Here is a 19464-nt window from a genome sequence, read left to right as displayed (position 1 = left end):
TCTCTGTCTTTTACAGATAACCAACACACCATGTGCTGTCTCAACTACAGAGCCATGAGAGGACTACATACTTCCAGGTGAAAAACCCTAGCCAAGACACTGCAGTAACACTTAACACCTTATGTCCTACCTAGGACTTCAAGCCAGCAGAGGTCTAGGAGTATCACTTGCAGAAACATATTCTTTAACAAAAGAACTCCCATGTTCAGAGGCAGCTTCACACTTGTGGTGTGTAACATTAAAACACAGTGTATTAACATTAAAATACAGTGTATTATAATGTTAAAATACAGTGTGTTTTTTTCTGAGCTCTGCTCTTAGTATCTTGATTATGGGTGAGAAAGGTCTGGATGTCAGCTGTGAGATCTAGGAAATCAATGAATGCAAGGTCCTAATTGCACAGAGATACATAAAGACACTGTGCTGGTTGTAGCTGTTTTCAGTTTTTCAAGCACCTTTCCAGCAGAAAGTAATCCCATGGACCATATCTATTGTTTTGACACTGTCCAATTACTGTGGTAGTTCCAGCTAAAATGTCTTACCACCTTGCTCTCAGGGCCTTATAACTCACTGTCATGGAGCAGGAAGGGTGGGCTGCTCCACAAAGGAAGGCAAGCCAGCATCTGAATGGCAACACAGGTAGGGCATCACTTTCCTTGTGAGGGTCCAGTCCCATGGTACCTGAACAAGAGCAGAACAGGTCTGATGATTGTACCCAGGTTCACACAAGAGTCCCGTGATCACTGGACAAGTCTCTGGAGATGAAGGATGTCCCAGGTCAAACCAGGAATTCAAATCAGGAAGCCAAGGTGACAGGCTGGACACAGCTATTCCTGCAAAGCAGATTAGGCAGGGACCTGAGCTTAAATAGAACACTTGAGCCAGGGGGCAGAGGCTTCCCATGAGACTTTTTAGAGATCTCTCACACAGGTCTTTCCCATACACAGCTGAATCCAGGGTCACTCCATGGGGGGCAGGAGAACAGCCTGGTAGAGCACACAGGGTGCAGACAGCCATGTGGCTGTCAGGCATCTGTGCACCTGGGACACCAGGAAACACTGGAGCTTGTATACTCACCATCACTGAGCCCCATTCTGAGCAACCTCAGCAAGTCTGAATGACCTATGTTTAGAAGCATGGCGAAAAATTATTTGCAGATCTTTGGCACTTCTGTTCCCCTCCACCTCTGCATAGCACTTGCTAAGCTAGCAAAGCAACTAAACCTGTTGTTTCCTGTTATATAAAACAAGCATAATCTGTATGTTTTGATACTTACAGCGCCATAGCATCATAAGATTAACTCAGTGTTTCAGTGTTTTCTGCAACTCAGACTCTGATTCCCAGCCTGATAGTGTCACAAATGAGCAAAGTAATGCAAGATGAAGGGTACATAATAAATAAAAAGATGAAAGTTGATAAATGTCTTTCTGTGAGCCACTCTTGCAATGATCATGTCACAGTTTCTGTTGAGTCACAGTTGACAAAGTTATGGATGTTACTGAATGTTCTCTGAATCCCATTCCAGAAATACAGCTAATATATAAGTCTATAATTTTAGTGAACATTTGATGAAAGGCAGCTACCCAGTGCATTGGATATAGAAGACAGTAAGCAGTATAGCCAAACAAGAAGAAAGAAAGTTTTTCTTCACAAATGGAGGTTCCTTCACTTCAAATCCACCTACCTATGCAAAGTAACCCTGTAGTCCATATATTAACGAAACCCTATTAGAATGGAATCTTTAAGGTCATGTTCTTGTATATTGTTTCCTTCTACAGTCCATAAGCTTTATGGTACTGTGACCAATTTAAGGTTCACGGTGACAGGAAAGTAGCACCTCTGTTTTGACTTCATGTTTCTCCTTTCACTTTATGATTCCTGGTGGGAAAAAAACCTTTGGCATGGAAATAATAATAAGCAGCTTCTGCTTATGGTCTAACATCAGAAAGAAAAAAAAAAGCCTCACAGAGAAGCTAACAATTCTTCAGTAGTCAGGGTAATTATTACCAACAATTCATAACATACCACAACTAGCACAGCAAAACTCCCACTCCAACAGTATTTAACTTTGTTTATTGAGGCCAACCAAAATCTTTTCTTGTATCAAAGCCTGAAGGGGAAATTACCAACAAATTCTGGCACACAATTACATTCTTTCAAATACACTATTATACATCATGAGATTCCTGAAACTAGAGAACTTTCCATAAAACTCAGATCACATTATTCTAAGAGATTTTAAGGGGAAAAAAAGGAAAAAGCGGTAGTACAATTAACCTTTATGCTATTTGAGGCTGAAAGTGCCCAGGCTTGGGTAAAAAGGGGTTCTTCTAAAGGGTTTACAATCATGTCACAGTTAAAAAAATGTTACTTTTCTACCATGCAGCTTACTTTCACAGTTCCTCAGTCTCAGAGAATGAGAAAAGGGTACCTAAAAGATTCCAGAAAGTTATAAAATCAGTTTCTATGTACAAAATTGCTATAGCTTTAATGTCCTATTATTCTGGGGCCTTTCAGAGCTGAGTCAAATGGATAGTCCTCTTCTGGAATACCTAGAATTCTCCTCCATATGCAGTGAGTCATTTATGAGATATCTAAGGTTTATTCCAGTCCTTACATCTGTCTTTAGCCTCAAAGTCTAAGTCTTAAGACACACTAAGACTTAGACTAAGCCTCTGGCCAGTGTAACTTTGAAGGAAATTCTAAATCAATAGAAAAAGGCAGCAGGAATGTCCCTTTCACAACAAGATCCCTGGAATGCAAATCAGACACTGTGCTGTGTAAAAATAGTGTCTGTTCAAACTGTTAACAGAATAGCATAAAGGTTTAACAGAAGAGGCATAACAGTTTTTACAAGAGAACCGGCATAATAGTTTTTACAATTGATTAAATGAATTGATTAAAATTTTGCAGCCTTCTTCAATACCTAGGACTGCCCTCTATTTTTTTCATGTAATTTTTTCATGATCATTTTTCATAAGCATGTCAACCAGGTTTTTGCAAAGTGCCCCAAACAATACTTTGTGGAACTTAAACTATATAATAATTGTTTTACAACATTCCATGATTTACTTCTCTAAGCTACAGGCTAGAAGCAAAAAGTATAAAAATAAAATGGAACTGAAAATGAGGCATGATAAGCTGCTGATTAGACTCTCCCACTACCAGTTTTGAAACACTGATGAAGTTTTAATGATTTTCAGCATACTGCAATTCATAACGCATCTTGTTCTCTTAGCCATTTTCATCCACTTCCAGTAATGAGCTGGGTCACCTGGGTGATTTAAAAAGCAAACAGCTGTGAGGAGACAAGACACATGAACATCAACACTGAAACAATTTTAGAAGGTATAGCCTGTTGCAGTGTAAGATTTAGTGATCCGCATTACACAGGGGATTGAACTACCACGATGCATTCTAGGTTTAGTGATCAATGTGTTAATTATCCAAATCAGCATTTATGCTTTGACCCTTAAGTTCTGCAAGTCTTAGCGCAAGCACTAAGTTTTACAGCATCTGCTACTCTCTGTTAGGATTGGTCATGAGATAGTTTTTAGATTTAATTTTCAAATGCTTATAAAAATAAATATAATTATATATAATAAGAAGGCTAAGAGTGAGATACAGTTTCTGTATCAGTAAAATCTAGAATGATCATTATAAGAGCTACACTAACAAGATACTGGTCAGTATTATTCAAAAGAAAAATAGTCCAAAAGAGTGGATTTTCCAACATGATAAACATGAAGGCCACAGTTTTCTGTGTAAATACAAAATTTTGTTCACATGCAACACCACTGACTTTACTGTTTGAATTATCATCATCGGTGACTCAACATGCTCTTAGGAAAATCTGCACACTGTATCAAATTCCAAATCTTGCTCTTAACATTTTGCCTCTATCTTTGGATATCCCCTTTTTCTGCTGCTTTTTTTTTTTTGAGAGAAGGAATGGGACACCAAACTTTCATTTCTCTTTCATCTTATACCTCCTGTATGAGAAGAAGAGATGTTATTATATAACTTCATGTACTGAAAATGCTGAAGTCAAAACTAAAGATACTGCAATTCCAAAGCACATAAATAGCTGAAACCCCATCATTTCCATAAACATTTGCTTGAGCCAACCCCATTCAAAGCTTGCTAAGAATCTAAGAAAAGCATGAAATTGTTGAAGATTACCTAGATGGAGACAATTGTCAATTAGGTGAGACGAAGATCAGTAAAGAGATACAACACAGTTCTAAGTGTGTCACCCATTTTCTATGTGACATAAAGTGCTGTTGACACTTTCTTCCTCTAGTACAATTTTTATACGTCATGATTTAAAATGGGATTCCTACATAACTGCCTAATATTTTTAGCCTGAAGATAATAACAGTGAAGTACCTCTGATTATTTTTAGTTGAATGGGTATGCAAATGGAAGACATAAGAATGTTGTTGCAATCTCTAAGTTTCTTAATAAACACAAGTAATGACTTGAAGAGGGGCTTTTGTAGTACCAATTTACCAACATATGATCCTATGGTGCTGTTAAAAATTGCATGTGCTCTGTTATTTTACCGTTCTTTGGTATTATTTATATAACTCTATTTAAAATGAATTAATTTTATAATAAAACACACACATCAATGAAACAAAATCACAAAGTGAAATACATCAACTTTTAAGAAATAATTCTGAAGGTGTTTAAATTAGAATTCTGGACAGGAAAGAAGACTTAGCTCTCTTAAGTAAGTTTACAGAAGTAAGTATGACAGATTCTTTCTCTCCTCAGCAGTGATGTGGTTCCCTGTGGTCTCAGTGAGCTGAGATACACAGACAAAGCTACTTAAGTAGAAGTGCCAAAAGTAATAGCAATTTTTTGCTGCATTTTACAGGAAGGTGATTTTGGTTCATTGGCAGATGATGTTGACATCAGTAATATCATGTTTCAAATTTTTCAATGGGTTTCAGTAACAATGGTGTAACCCTTAAAATAAAGATATAATCCACAATTAAGACACAAACTGCTGTGAATTAACATGAACCACAATTCAGCAGGGATATTCATGGTAAGTAAACTCTTGTAATACATATGTCTGTAATAAAAATATGCAAACCTTACAGTTTAAGTCTTAAAGCTTGTAATCAGGAATATCTAACAATGTAAAAAACACTTCAGACTTTAAAGTGCCAAATGGACAAAAAAATATAGCTATACTGGGATGCTATTTTGCTTCAGCTGGTGCCTTTAACTTCAGTTTTAGTGATTCTGATCTCATAGCAAGCTTAGACCTAATGTAACAAGTGATTAACAAGCTGAATAGCCTCAGCTTTGAGTTATTTCCTCCACAATCACATGGTTCAGTTATTCTGTAAAGTCCATGAAAAGACGATCTCATAAACAAAACATATCTCAATGGTAACTACCCCATCGTCTCAGTTTGCTACCTGTACACTTGTATTCCTCACCGAGAAGGAACATGGAATCTTCTCCTTCGGTCTGGATGACCTGATCTATGCTCTCTACCTGGAGGGAGGAGAGGATTTAAATGTTTTTAATTAACATTAAAGACAGAATATAAGAGCTTATTCAGATAGTCTGCAATAAAAACTACATTTATATAAATATTGAAAAAAGAACATGTCCCTTTCCAGTTCATGTATAGTTATGGCTATATTTTGAGATGCTGGAGCACAGTCCATGGTGGCATTGCTCTTAAAGCTCTTGGCCCACTGCAACTGTTAAATCTAGTCCAACTCACAGGTTGGGATAGTGGATCATACACAGGTCATACACTGTGGTTGGTAGATCAGACCACGTGAATTCAGTAAAGTAAAATATACTATTTAGAATCAGCCTTAAGCCGTATTAACAAACATTTTCATACTGGTTTAAGTGTGCCTCTGTACAGTGCTGCTTCAGTTAGATTTCTATAAGCAAAGCAGTACTCAAACTCAAAATGATATCTTTTTTCAGCACCAAAGTTCTGTCAAGTCCCACCTACTTTCCAGTTCTATCAAAATCTTGTTAACCAGAAATATGCTTGAATACAGTATGCAGCGTAAGTGTGGAAGCCTTGATTAAATACATAGAATCATAGAATAGACTGAGTTGGAAGGGACCTTCAAAGGTCATCTAGTCCAACCCCTCTGCAATCAGCAGGGACATCCTTCAACTAGATAAGGTTGCCCAGAACCACATCCAGGTGGCCTTGAATGTCTCCAGGGATGGTGCATCCATCCACCACCTCTCTGTGGCACACCACCTGTGCCAGAATTAGACCACCCTCACTGTAAAAAATTTTGTCCTCACATCCAGTCTGAATCTCCTCTCTTTCAATTTAAAACCATCACCCCTCACCCTATTGCAAAAGGCCCAACTTTCTTATAAGCCCCTTTTATAGCAAATGAATTTTTTTCCCTCTCTTTTTTATGTTGAATTAGATCTAGGGGGTAATTTATATGCTATGACAAACAGCCTAGGTGTTTATCGGCTGGACTGTTGAAGAGTGGCAAAGACACATAATACCCAATATGATTTCCAGTTGTTAGTGCTCAGTTTATTTTCAGCTATTTGTAGAATGAGGTAACAATGTGATTCAAAATAATGTATTAGTGGTGTTAACTTCTACTTAATGAGGTTTTGTCTACCAATAGGCTATATGGTATATAATGTGGTGTTTCAACCATGAAACTAGAATCTGTAAAGTCATGGTTTCCTACAGATGTCTATGCTACTTTGGGCAAGGCTTTGAAACTCAAAGATTATGAAGTGCTGCAATGCAGTTTCATTATCTCAGTAACAGAAGCCTAACCTTAAATTTAAATTAGATACCTAAGATCTGTCTAACAAGCATCAGAAAAGGACAGACACTCAGAATAGGATACACAACAGCCAACATAGGAATGCTAAATAGGAAGTCTTCCAAATTAACAAACAAGAAACACTAAGGGAAAATCTACCTCCCTGTAAGGCTTAGATGTTCTGTTCTGGGTTACACAGATACACTTTCCATTTGTGACACACATACAAGAAATTTATGAAAAGAACTTAAAATAAATAAATAAATATTTAAAACCCCCAAACCACCCCATTCCCCCCAAACCAGAAAAATCCCACAGCTGAACTCCATTCTCTCAAAATACAGGTAGAGGTTGAGATGTTAATTACAACAAATCAGTGTTTAGTATTCGCCATAAAATGAGGGAAGCCTATGTTCAATTCTCGCTCTGCCTAAGCAGAATCAAAACATCTTTTCAGAGAAATACCAGTGCTTCTTAGCTTTATGCTTTCTGGGTGGAGGCACTCTTTCCTCCACTGTTAAAGTTGAGACCATGTCACAAAATCCTTAAATGTTAACAGATAAGAGAGAGCAAAGGCTGCATAATGGTTAGGTACACTTCTGATACAGAAGATATGGGTCCCGTCCTTTAATTTTTACTGCATTTAATCCAATGATTTATGTATACTATGCAAAGGCAGGAACCATAACAATATACCATGGGAATGTGCATAAAGGATGCGATAGATAGGTAATTTTACTAGGAAGTTGTATCACATAAGCTATCATGGAACACAAAATTGCTCCTTTTTCATTCTTTTTTCTCTCTCTTTAGTGAGACACATACATACAGCAGAGAAAAAGCTATATAATAAAGCAACTCATTGCTTCATAAGCAATTCATTGCAACTGCTGTCTTAATATTAGCAAACTCAGGAAAAAAGCTTTGTCAAAATGAGTCATCTTGGCAGATCAGATTAAAAGGAGCTCTAAAATATCACAGGGCTCTTCTGTAAGGACAGATACATTTTCCCAATAAATCTGTGTTGATTATAACAGAGGCAATTTGACTGCACTTATGGGATCACATTTTAAGAGTATCCTGAGGGTAGTAAATAGGTCTAGTGTAGAAGAAGCCAAGATGTTTTAATAATGCTACTGAAACATATTCATAACACTGTTCAGCACAGTTACTGTGGAACATGCTTTGTGAAATACATGTAGTTATAATATCTCTGGAGCTGGTCAGAGATGACCCAACCCCTGAACAGCAGGCTTCTTGAGATGAACATGATAACAATGATCAGTTTTGTTTCTGCTCCTGGTCAGCATACGCACTCTGTATTTTAGCTTTACATTTTACATACATGATCAGTCTTTTTCTGTGAATCAAATGATAGTATCTCTCAAGTCTACAACAGTGGCAGCTTATTAAAGACTTTACTGGATTTATTTATTATTTATCCTTCTTATCTCATAAATCTCTGAAAACTTCACCTGGAAACACAGAAGAAATTTAGGCTCTACAAACTTAATAAAATATTTGACCTTTGTTAGACACTTCCCTTTCTTTTATTTTTGTTAATCTATATGTATATGCTTTAATTCATAATAATGGGAAAAAAACTGAATTATGTCAGCTCCACAGTGTTATCCACAGTGATGCTCCACTGAAATGATTGTTCCATTCAAGAAGTGAGATCGGTGGATCATTTAAGATTAATGGCAAGATAAGATAGAACTTGCACTTGCACTACTTAGGCAATGATCTGGAAGCTGAGACCCTGATCTAGAAAACCACTCCAGAATGTTTTTAACATTATTCACATGCTTCAATGTTTTGTTGAAGTACGAACGAAGATCTGCATCTAAAGACTTGAGACAGACACTTCCATGCAGCTGTACCAATTTGCTTTACAACTATTGTGATTTTAAATGCAATTCAGCTGAGACCAAGCATGGAAAGTTTAAATACATGAAAGGTTTTTTTTTGCTAGAACATTGTGAGTAGAAGTATAACACTACACTCTTCCTCACCTTGCACAGTTAGTTTTTGCTAATGGCAGTACACAACTATAGCTGATACAAGTTTTGTTACAGATTGCTGTAGCCAGAGGATAACTGCATGCATACAAATGCAATCTGCATATAGACACAGAGCTGTCACAGTGTTGATAGAGACAATTCGAAATGCACACATGTGCACACTTTTTTTTTTACCTTGTGGTTGAGGATTTCTCCACAGGAACCCCCTCGCCTGGTTATGATATGGAGGAACAAAAGAACTTCTGTGTACTTGTTGGAACCTGGGATTAAATTCTCTTTGTGGTGTTCCTGAAAAACAGTATTTACTAAGCAACTCTAACTGTAAGGTTAAAGGAAATAAAAGAGAGACAGCACATTCCTTTTTTGGAAACAACATTTCTTAGTTTTATGCCAAAATACTTATGCACAATTACAATTTCTCCAAACTAAAGTCGGACTAATAAGCATGGGTCTGTCTTTCCATCTATGCACATCATGATTACAAGCTGCTAACAAGAGTATTTGGAAACCAGATCAAAATTTTATGACACAGATTTGGAGACTGCAGTCATTACAACAAACAGAAATCTCTGTCCAAATTGGAATCACAAATCATAACTAAAATGGTTAAGTACAGCTCTCAAGCAATAGCAGATGCTAACAAGGTCTGGTATCATAAATTACCAACAGATACCCTTAATTCTGGATGTCCAGCACCAGTATGGTGTAGTACAACAGCAGAAGTATTACTGACACGTAATGCGAAGTACTGAACTAACAGAAAATCACTCTTGTTTAATTTGCTCAAGGAATTTTGAAGGGGTAATTTTTATCTTCACAGACACAACTGATCAGGTATTACGCAGGTAATAAACTTAATAGCAGCATAAGCACTGTGATTCAGTTGAATTATTTCAAAGCCTCAAAATCCCTAACATTCAGAGAGATCATTGGATGGTGCTAAAAACCTTTCAGATGTTTTTTTCCCCCTAAAAGTCAGGTAGATCAAGTGGGAAAAACAAATGCCTTTAGTAAACCGAGCCATAAAGTTGACAGGGGTGGAAGCAAAGTCTTGGGCAAAGGAAAAAAAAAAAGGCACTGTCCAGGTTGCCCAAAAGCCTGTATCAGTCAGTCCAATAAAGAGTATTCTCTCTTCAGTGCCTCACTCGGACCTTCAACTATCAACATTACAATAGCTTCCCTGAGGGAAAGAAGACAAAAAACCTCTGAGTCATCTAATTCCTTCTATAAATTAACTTTAGTCACTGAGTAAATAGCAGTGATGTTTCAGTCAGTGAAAGATATTTTATTTACTGCATGTATCTCACTACCTGTGGAGCTAGATGGAAATACTATTCTAGTCAAACTTGGGTAATCCGAATCATGTAAATTCCTGAAACCACAAAATATTTTCACAGACCTCTTCTTTGGTTTCTTGGAGAAATATCTTACAATTTACTTGGCTTGATGGGCTGCCTATGTAAATGCTGCTGCTGGTGAAAGATAATTGAGCTTATCAATATATTGACTTATTGAGAAAATCAACACAATGCCAACCTGTGATAAATCCATTCCCTCTTGGTCTGCTCTGTATTGTTCTTTTCTTTGCCATGCAAGCCTTGCAAATGAAAGACTTCAGATTCTCGAAGGGTGTATACAAAGACTCCTGCAGACAAGAGGGTTAAAAATCAATGGATGTGCTGCTTTTCTCTCTTCAGGTGTAGCACAAATAAATCATATATACCACAACTTAGCCACACTCATGTATATATGAAAGTGGTAGACCTGGTTCACATTCTTTTTCAGGAAACAAAGTTCAAATATTTTGTATTAAAAGTGGATTCTTGGAGAGATGAGTAGAGGACAAAGCGTATCATCTACACTGACCCCATTAGGTAATTCAGTTTTAATTTAAAAAAATTGATCATGAACATATTCATTACTGAGAAGCACAATAAGAAGGCTAACAAAGTGATAACATCATTGCCTCACTGCTTTATGAAACTATTATATCCAATTTTCTGTGTGGATAAACAAACTAATATGATTACTGTTATGAAAAACAGAGAACTAGATAAGATGAGCTTAGCGTATTATTTTAAAAAGCAAGATGGTTCTATTTTTGATTCTTATCAGAAGCTTCCCATTTTTTTATCTTTAATAGCTGCTAGGCTACAAAGAGCTCTGCTGCACAAAAACTGGTCCACACATATATCAACTGCATATAATTTATACATTTTGTTCTTTCGGTACAAGAATCTGCAGGAAGTAAACCCTAAAATGTTCAAAATTTCTGGTATACATGTTGATGTTTAACCAAGATTGTATTTCTACTGCAATTTTCATAAAGCTATTAAATGAATTTAAGCCTATCATAATCCAAACAATGATTCTGAGATCTCCCTGAAGTAATGTAACTATCCAGATCATAGAGAAGGGGCCTTAGGAGTTAGGAGACAAGCACCAAACACCAAAAGGAGTAATTTCTTCCTATTCTATTACTTATCTTTTCTAAAACAAAAAAATCCCATGTAGAATATCTGTTTTCTGAAAACAATGCTGTCACTATCATCAGATTAGATTTATGGTGCTCAAGGGCAGATTGTTAACACAGAAGTGCTGAAAGATCTTGGCTTCCAGCAGTACATTAAGCTCTGCCAAAAACTAAGTACCAGTTGAACTTATAATAATAGGAAAAACCAATCACATATGCTCGCTGCCTTGCCAGTGTCCCTAGCTAAACTGGCATCTCTTGGCAATTCTCCCCCAAACAGATTCTTGTCTCAAACTGATAAGCCGGAAAGCTGTTTTATTGGTCTGGGAGCCATCTCTGCCATATATGTACCATAAAATTGTACCTAAAAAAGAAAAAGGTATTTAAGCTACTCTAAAAATTCACAGGGCTAGGCTGTTCTTTCCCACAACAGAATCATTTATCTGGGGTTTGTTTAAACTAGGGTATCAGTCTTTCAAAACCCCAACCCAGATATTTTAGTTGATCAAGAAAATTTCCAACTCTGTTCTAGAGATCTAAGCACCTTCCTTCTTTTAACCTGATCATATCAAGATTTTCAACTGCTGGCTAAAACATACTACCTAATACATTTTAAAACACCTCTCAGGGAATATAAATTTTCTACAGATATAGATATTGTAAAAGTTATTCACTAACCTGAATTCTACCCAAATGGAAAAGAATTATCAGGTTTACATAGATCTGTACAGGTTCATATTTTCCCATTTATTCTTTGGACACTCTTCTGCACTGCAAAAGACCTACATGAAAAATTGGAGGAAGCACTGGCCCAATTCAAAATTTACTGAAATCAACTGACCAGTTAATGGGAGCCACAGGATCTGGGTAGAGGCTATAGCCCTAATCATATGATTGATTTCATATGGAAAATATTATCCTCCTGCTCCTCCATGATGAAAACACATACATTCCACCCACCCACACATATCCCACTCATCATTGAAGATCCAGATGGTATGTAACTGGACACAAAATGAGAAAACTAATTGTACAACTAGTACTGAATGAGATTAAAACCATTGAAAACTGAAAACTGCTGTGTCTGTAATCACTTTTATTTATTTTAACCTCAAGTAAAACATGTAACAGCAGGTAAAAACATTTCAAAGATAAAATTTTCAAAAGTAACTAAATGACACAGGATTTTCAGTACCATACTGAAAAGAGTCACATTAATCAAAGGTCTTAAGAGCTATCTACACAGATGAGTACAGATCTACCCAAGCATCTCTCCACATACTCTGTGCCAGTGGGGCATGAGCCAGGTCTCGTCCAAGGCTTCACTAGCATATTCCTACCACCTTGCCACACTCTAGCAGACCTTACCTCTGAGCCTGGCCATGATGTCACCCTAACACACCAGATGTGGCCCATACTCAGCAAGACTCTGCTGATATGTCCCTGGCCTGACCTGGGCAGATATGTTTTAAATAATACCGTTTTTATGGTAATATAGCATGCAAATTGTACAAATCTCTAGCCTGTGGAAAGTAGGATGGAGAATTAAGTAAGTACTTGGAGGTACAAGAAGGTACCTGGCGAGATTCTGAAAAAATACCTAGATACCTACCTTCCTCCAGTTTCCAATTCCTTTTTGATTCACCAAACCTTCGACTAAAACTTTAGGCTCCTTAATAACACTCTTAAACACTTTAACAATTATACCCAGTATGTTTACTGAAAGACATTCTTACTATGTTGCCTAAAATCTTAAAGGAAAAAGATCTCTTAATATCTTAGTATGAGAAAACTATTACAGGAATTATCATATTTTGAAATATGACGACCATTTTTACACTTCCTTATATTATTTTTCTGAGCAACAGAAACAAAAATAAAGGTAAAATTATAGCTTCCTTCATAGTCTCAGTATTTCTATTTTCTTAGTTGTTTTTGTTGGTGGAGAGGACGAAAAAGGAATAAGGAAAAGAGGAAAAATACAAAGAAAGTGGACCAGTGTAAACATGAATATTAAAACAATAAACAAACATGGACAGGTACATTTATCAAAGAATACAGAACTGTCTAAGAGGATGCGATTACTCACATTGCCTTCCAAAAGCTCCTCCAAAGAGCAACCTCGATGTGACTGCTGGTATTTTTCTTGGAAGAGTTTTCCGTCAAACACCTGCCAAGGCATCAAATCACCCATTCTGAATGGAAAGCCACAGGCACTATTGGCCATCAGCAAAGTTGCAAGGCCACGAACAACGACAGCACCAAGATGCACACCTCTGGAGTCCACTTGCTCAAGCTGTGCACACAAAAGAAAACAAACCAAAAAAGGGAGACCTCACAAATCAGGAAATACAAGCAAACCTACCACCACATATACCCATGCAAGCAGAAGAGCAAAGATAAACAGTCCCAAAGTTGTGACAATGATGGTCCTCTACTGAACAGTAGAATTCATCAAAGGATTCTGTATCTAGGTTTATTTAATAAAATGGAAGTGAAGTTTGTTTTAATAAATACAGCATCTTATTCAAGTTTTTAAGACAGACAGTCAGAATGAAAATGGAAAGACAAACAAATGGCTATTCTCCATAGCATTTCTGAAGAATTAGAGCAGTTCCCCCAAAGAATTCAGCTAGTAGAATGTAAAACATGAACTGGGAGTATAAAATGATATTATACAGTGATCCACTTGACCTTCCAAAGTTTGACCAGCCAGGAAATGTTACAGAACTTAGAGATCATTTAAATTATGAGATTTGACAGAACAAAGTTTGTTGTGCCCAAGCTTTTTTTTTAAACACTCTAAAATTTCCTCTGACTGTAGTCTGAAAGTCAAATTATTTCACTTCAACATGGATGTCTCCAGAAGAAATACTGGAACAGTGTGATGACATCCAGAAAATACAAAATGTGACACTCAACAACACAATTCAAACTCATGGCCAAAATAAACTTGATGGGTGAATTTAACATCCTGCTGTGGCAGAGAACAGCAAATTACAAAAGCCTTGAATTCAATATGGGGAAAACTGTGATTTTAAGTACTGTGTAAACTGTACAAAGCTCCTCAGTGGGGAATGCCTCTTACACAGTCTGTACTGAAGCAGGAGGGATTCATAACAGTGTGGCCATCAATACTGTCATCTGCGGCAATTGTTGTACCCTTACAGTACAGTTTTCCTTACAGTATAAATTATACTAGGAATAGAACAGCATCCAAAATAGTCTGGAACAGAAAGGACAAAAATGTGGCTCAAGTTTGTCTTAGTCCGAACTCCTGGAGAACTGTGAAGTGTTTGCTTGAAATGCAATGGAAAGGGTTGGCCCATTACTAACAAAACCAACATCTTGTATCTTGAAAGACCCCCAAAGGACTTAAAGGTACGCACATACAGCACCAGTGCCCTATTTAAAAAATGGCAAGTAATAGCAGACAACAGGAAATGTACTAACAGAACAGAACATTTTCCTCCCTAAGGCCTGCATAAAATCAGGAAATCTTTGCTACCATCATGGAGCTACAAAGCTTGCACCAAAAGAGACAAGCAATAAATTATTTGGAGAATATAGCTAGACCCTGGTCAAGAACTTAGGTTTTCTGTATTATTAAGCAATGAGCTGAAGTCTTTTGTATAATTTGACTATGTGAAACTGGCTTCTGTGATAGGGTTCCCACTAACCACAGGCAAGGGGCAGTAGGGTTCTCTTAAGGTGACTTGAAGATATGAGGTGTACCTCCACTGGCTGTTTTTTCCACTGTGCAAAAGCAAAGAGGATCTAGAGATGACAATGCAAGCAAAAGATACCAGGAAGGGTGGTTAAGAGCCCTCTGGGAAGAACTTCTGCTTCTAGTGATTCCTGGAAAGGCATCAAGCTGGCCACCAGGGCACTGACCTAACATAACACTCAATACTTGAAATTCACCCAATACAGATAACTGAAGACAACCACTGACATCCAGATAAATGCAGACAATATAAGTTAATTTGTGTGTCCACTTAGAATATGAAAGGCTGTGACACTTCATACTTGAGTAAAAGAGACCTTCTTCTCCCCACCCTTTAAAACAGAAGTATTTTCAGTATGGGATCAGGCTATTGAGTTTCAGGAAGTTACTGTCTCCAGATGTAAGCTATCATTTTCCTGGCTAACACTAGTAACTACATGCACACTCATAACTCTCTTGCTCTGGCAAGCAAATCAGGCCTTTGAAAACCATTTAACAATGCTGAAAGGTACTTGAAAGAGGAATGTGGTTTAAGTGAGGCAATGTTACTGGTACTAAAGTAGACTGCAAAGAGTGCACACAGCCAGTTATCATGTTGCATCTGAGAGATTCTTATGTTGCACTAGCCAGATTGTTTCTCCTCAAACCTTAAGACCTGCTAAGGAAATGAGTCCACATGATTACAAGCTTTAAAATGGGATCTGACTGGTTTGTGATCACACAGTGAAACTTTACAAGCAGGAAGTGCAAAGAGAAAGAACTGCCGGGGATCCTCAGAATTCCACCACCACCACCACCCCCCTTTTCTTTTTTTTGTAAACTGATCCAGCTAGGGAACTCTCTCAGAATTTATGCATCCTGGTCTTGTTCACAATGCAACAATAAACTGAACTTTAAATAGCTTCAATAAAATAAAGGATTTTGACAAGCAGTACAGCTTTCCTATTAAGCTACAAGGAAAATGGATGTCAAACTACAATTAGCAGTAGGGGCCAGCAACAGCAGCACACCAACACTGAATCAAACTTGACCAAATTTATATCAATATGATTTATACCACCAATAGCCTCTTTGTTATACATCAGTACAAAACCAGACTGAAATTCCCTGTCAAACAAATCAGTATCTTCTGTCACTGAATTATCAGCAAGTATGCATAACATCAAAAGATTTAATTGCTGAAAACAAACTTTCATGAAGAATAATTAAAACAAATATTTAAGCTGTTGAAAAGAGTAAATGCTGTCATCTGCAGCAAGCAATTTCCTATCTTCTAATATAACGGCTGTGACCCATATGACTGTTAATTCATACCTTTTTATCATTTATTGGCAAAGATGCTTATACTGCCCTTTTTAATCCCACTGGTACCAAGGACATAAAACAGCTGTTAGAACAGATTACTAATACTATATGTGAATGTTGAATGCCATCTGGACCACAAATCTTAAAATAAAGCTTTCATATCTTTATTATAAAGCTAAGCACAGAACCAACCCAAATATGTGATTAACGCAACTTCCCTCAGTAACGTTATTCAAGTTAGTGCAAAACAAATGCATATGGTTTTGCAGAACAAGTGCATAAATGAGAATCTGAAACACTGATCTTTTCAACTACACTTGAGACATACTGGTTAAGAAGATAGAGTGATGTTGCTGGTGACAGGTTTTACAGGTGGAAAGCTTCACTGCCTAGGGATATCAATCCAGAACTTTCCTAAAGCACTGAAGTGGCAGGTGTGGGGGAGTGGGTATCAGGTAAGGCTTGTTTTTCAATGGAAACCAATATTAGCAAGACCAAGGCAAGAACTATTAACAGTGATTTCTTTATTTTAATAAGACAGGAAATACATTCAGTAAAGGACAGTTTCTATTTTCCACGTCTGGCAATGAAAAGCAAATGAAAGCACAGTGAGTCTGTAACAATGAGCCTGTGCACATGGTAAACCACAGACTTACTTTGCCATGGGAATGCTCACAACTGCTTGGTGTCTGCGATGCAAAGACGTCACGATGAGAAGTGGAAAATTCTGAAAGAAAAGAAGGCTTGCCTTCCAGGGCATTACACCCTAGAGATTACTTCTGAGTGGAAATTGTGTCTGCTCTTTCTACTATTTTTATAAACTCAGGACCCCAGTGAATCATGTGAGATACACCCCTGTGATCCTGCTGCTGCTACTCTTACCACCAGCTGATGACATTTGTGAGAGAGAGAGACAAGGGAGTGCGTGAGAACTGCTCCTCCTGTACCAGCTGCCTGCGCTGTGCCCCCGCTGCTGATTGTACAGCAGCAGCTCCCCACTCTCTTAGCATTTGGGGAAAAGGATTACTTTTCCTATTTTCCAACATTAACTGAAGACTGAGAAGAGAACTCAGAGTTAGTCCTCTAGTATCACTGAAGCAGAGGTTAGTGACACTGTGCACAGAAGGCCTGAACTGAACTAGGTAAAGCTCACTTGAAAAGAGTGAGAGAAGGGCTACAGCACTCAAATCACTAATATATCTGGTTTTTATTCTAACAATCTGAGAAATGTCTTTGCTAGCAGAGCCATCCTCATAGACATATACCTTTTTCTGCTCTAGAAACACGATTTCAGGCTGAGCTGCATTCTCCCTAACTGCAGGAGGCTTTGCAAGAAGGAAAGTGCTCGTTCCAGGAGCAGTTCACAAATCTAGACCCAGAGACTATATCCTGCTGAAGAGTTTTTACTTACAGGAAGAAAATACATAGATCTTGTATGTGAAACACAAATTTCAAGGTCAAATTACATCTAACTATAGTAATAATAATAATAAAAATCAGGATGTAAAAATACCTTTATGCTTTAAGGCAATACTACTGGTTCTCCAAGACTTTGTGGATTAACGAATGATTTTTTGATAGAGGTATAAACTTTATCCTATGCGTTTTGAAAGATGCACAACCTCCTTTCAGGAACATACTAAAAAACCCCACAACTTCTTCACCACTCTACAGTAGGGAGTTCAGAGGGTTCAAATTCTGTTAAAGGATGAATAGATTCTACCACAGTTGAAATGTGAGGGCAAGTATCTAAACATGTCAGCAGACACAGATGAAGGCCAGAACCATACTCACTGGCAAAGCTACCTCACTATCTTCATTTCTAGAAATCAAGGAAAAAGGTAAATATACGATAATAATTTTACAGTTCTTTACTTCTGCTACTTCACACATCATCTGTACCTTGATGCACTGAACCCTTTCCCTTTAAAACTGGTTCCCTTAGTAGGATTTTCAACAACATTCTGGTGACACACTTTATCAGTGAAAAAAATTTGGATTAAGAATTGCTACTTAGGTTAAAGTTAGTTTTATGATTTTTTTTCCCTGTCTGTTGCCTTCTGCCTCTGGTTGAGCTGAATACTGAAGATATGACTACGAATAATATTTCAAATTTTAAAAGAAATAACTTTAAAAGTACATAAGGCATTTTTATCCCACTCCCCCCTTCCTCAGTCCAGCCACCCTCTGTTACAAAAAGCAAAACACAACACTTAAGGACAGGGTATTATTTGCTAATTTCTTATTAAAATTAATAAATTCAAGAACAATAATTAAAAATAAATGAAAGCTGACCCAAGCAATAATCTGAGTACTTCTCTAGTTTAACCAGTTTATTTTAGATTCATTTGAACTCAGTTTATTATCAGTATACTACTTCTTACATTACCTCCCCAAACCCACCTGTATTTTAAATGATCAAATATTTAACCATAGGCAGTTTATGCTTGAGCAATAAGGGCAGCAGGTAGATCCTATCTCAGGAACTTGTCATTAAAACAGTAAGGCTTAGCTTTGCCTGGGAGAGGTAAGACACAGTGTGTTCCAAACATAAAGACATAAACTGTCAACTGATGACAACTTCACTAAATTCACTGTAATAGAAAGTATCACTACAAAGATTCAACCAAAATACAGACTTCTTTCTTGTATTCCAAATCTTCCTGCCTTCAGCCATTAGTATAGAACCAAAGAATCACAGAATGGTTTCGACTGGAAAGGACCTCAAGATCATCTAGTTCCAGTCCCTAACCCCCGTCCAAATTCCCAGTGTGACTTGTCAAAAGATGTTGTGCACTGGAGCTATATGCTCTGTTCTTCAGTAAAGATAACCTAAAGTAGTGCAGTGGTGGTAAACTGAAGGAGTGTTATCCTACAGATGGTGAAACAGTACATTTACTTGGCATCAATCAGCTTTAAGCAATAGGCTGCTGGGAGTGTAGTACATCACCTGCTTCCTTGACCTGGCAAATTGAGTGGGGAGAAGAGCACCGGTATTTTGAAAACACAACTAAGGTTTATTCTGATAAAAGATTACAGCTTAAATTAAGCTCTTCCTGCTTAAACAAGGTGTGTGTGAAGGAAAAGGAGGATTGAAAAGAGATCCTATGAGGGCATCTGCTGCAACAGAAACTAGATAAACCA

At 37.4% G+C, this 19464-nt stretch overlaps 1 protein-coding gene across 5 annotated transcripts in view; it reads right to left on the bottom strand.

Moving 5' to 3' along the window:
* Positions 1-2891: 2891 nt before the first annotated feature.
* FAM120B (family with sequence similarity 120 member B) overlaps positions 2892-19464 on the bottom strand; it is a 51974-nt gene continuing 35401 nt past the window's right edge. For 4 of the 5 annotated variants that reach the window (XM_061378764.1, XM_061378767.1, XM_061378762.1 and 1 more), the window contains 5 exons: positions 13378-13584; positions 10352-10460; positions 8990-9103; positions 5436-5514; positions 2892-3274 (listed from right to left, as the gene is read on the bottom strand). In XM_061378764.1, the coding sequence (XP_061234748.1) occupies positions 5453-5514; positions 8990-9103; positions 10352-10460; positions 13378-13584 (492 nt within the window). In that variant the 3' untranslated portion in view covers positions 2892-3274; positions 5436-5452. The remainder of the gene's footprint in view (positions 3275-5435; positions 5515-8989; positions 9104-10351; positions 10461-13377; positions 13585-19464) is intronic. The other variant, XM_061378763.1, reaches the window with a different exon arrangement.

This window comes from Neopsephotus bourkii, unplaced genomic scaffold, assembly GCF_033783945.1.
Source record: "Neopsephotus bourkii isolate Nb327-2 ecotype Australia unplaced genomic scaffold, CSIRO-AGI_Nbou_v1 NB_1767, whole genome shotgun sequence".
Taxonomy (NCBI): Eukaryota; Metazoa; Chordata; class Aves; order Psittaciformes; family Psittacidae; genus Neopsephotus; species Neopsephotus bourkii.
The sequence above is the reverse complement of the archived record's forward strand: the minus strand, read 5'-3'. Positions and strand labels throughout refer to the sequence as shown.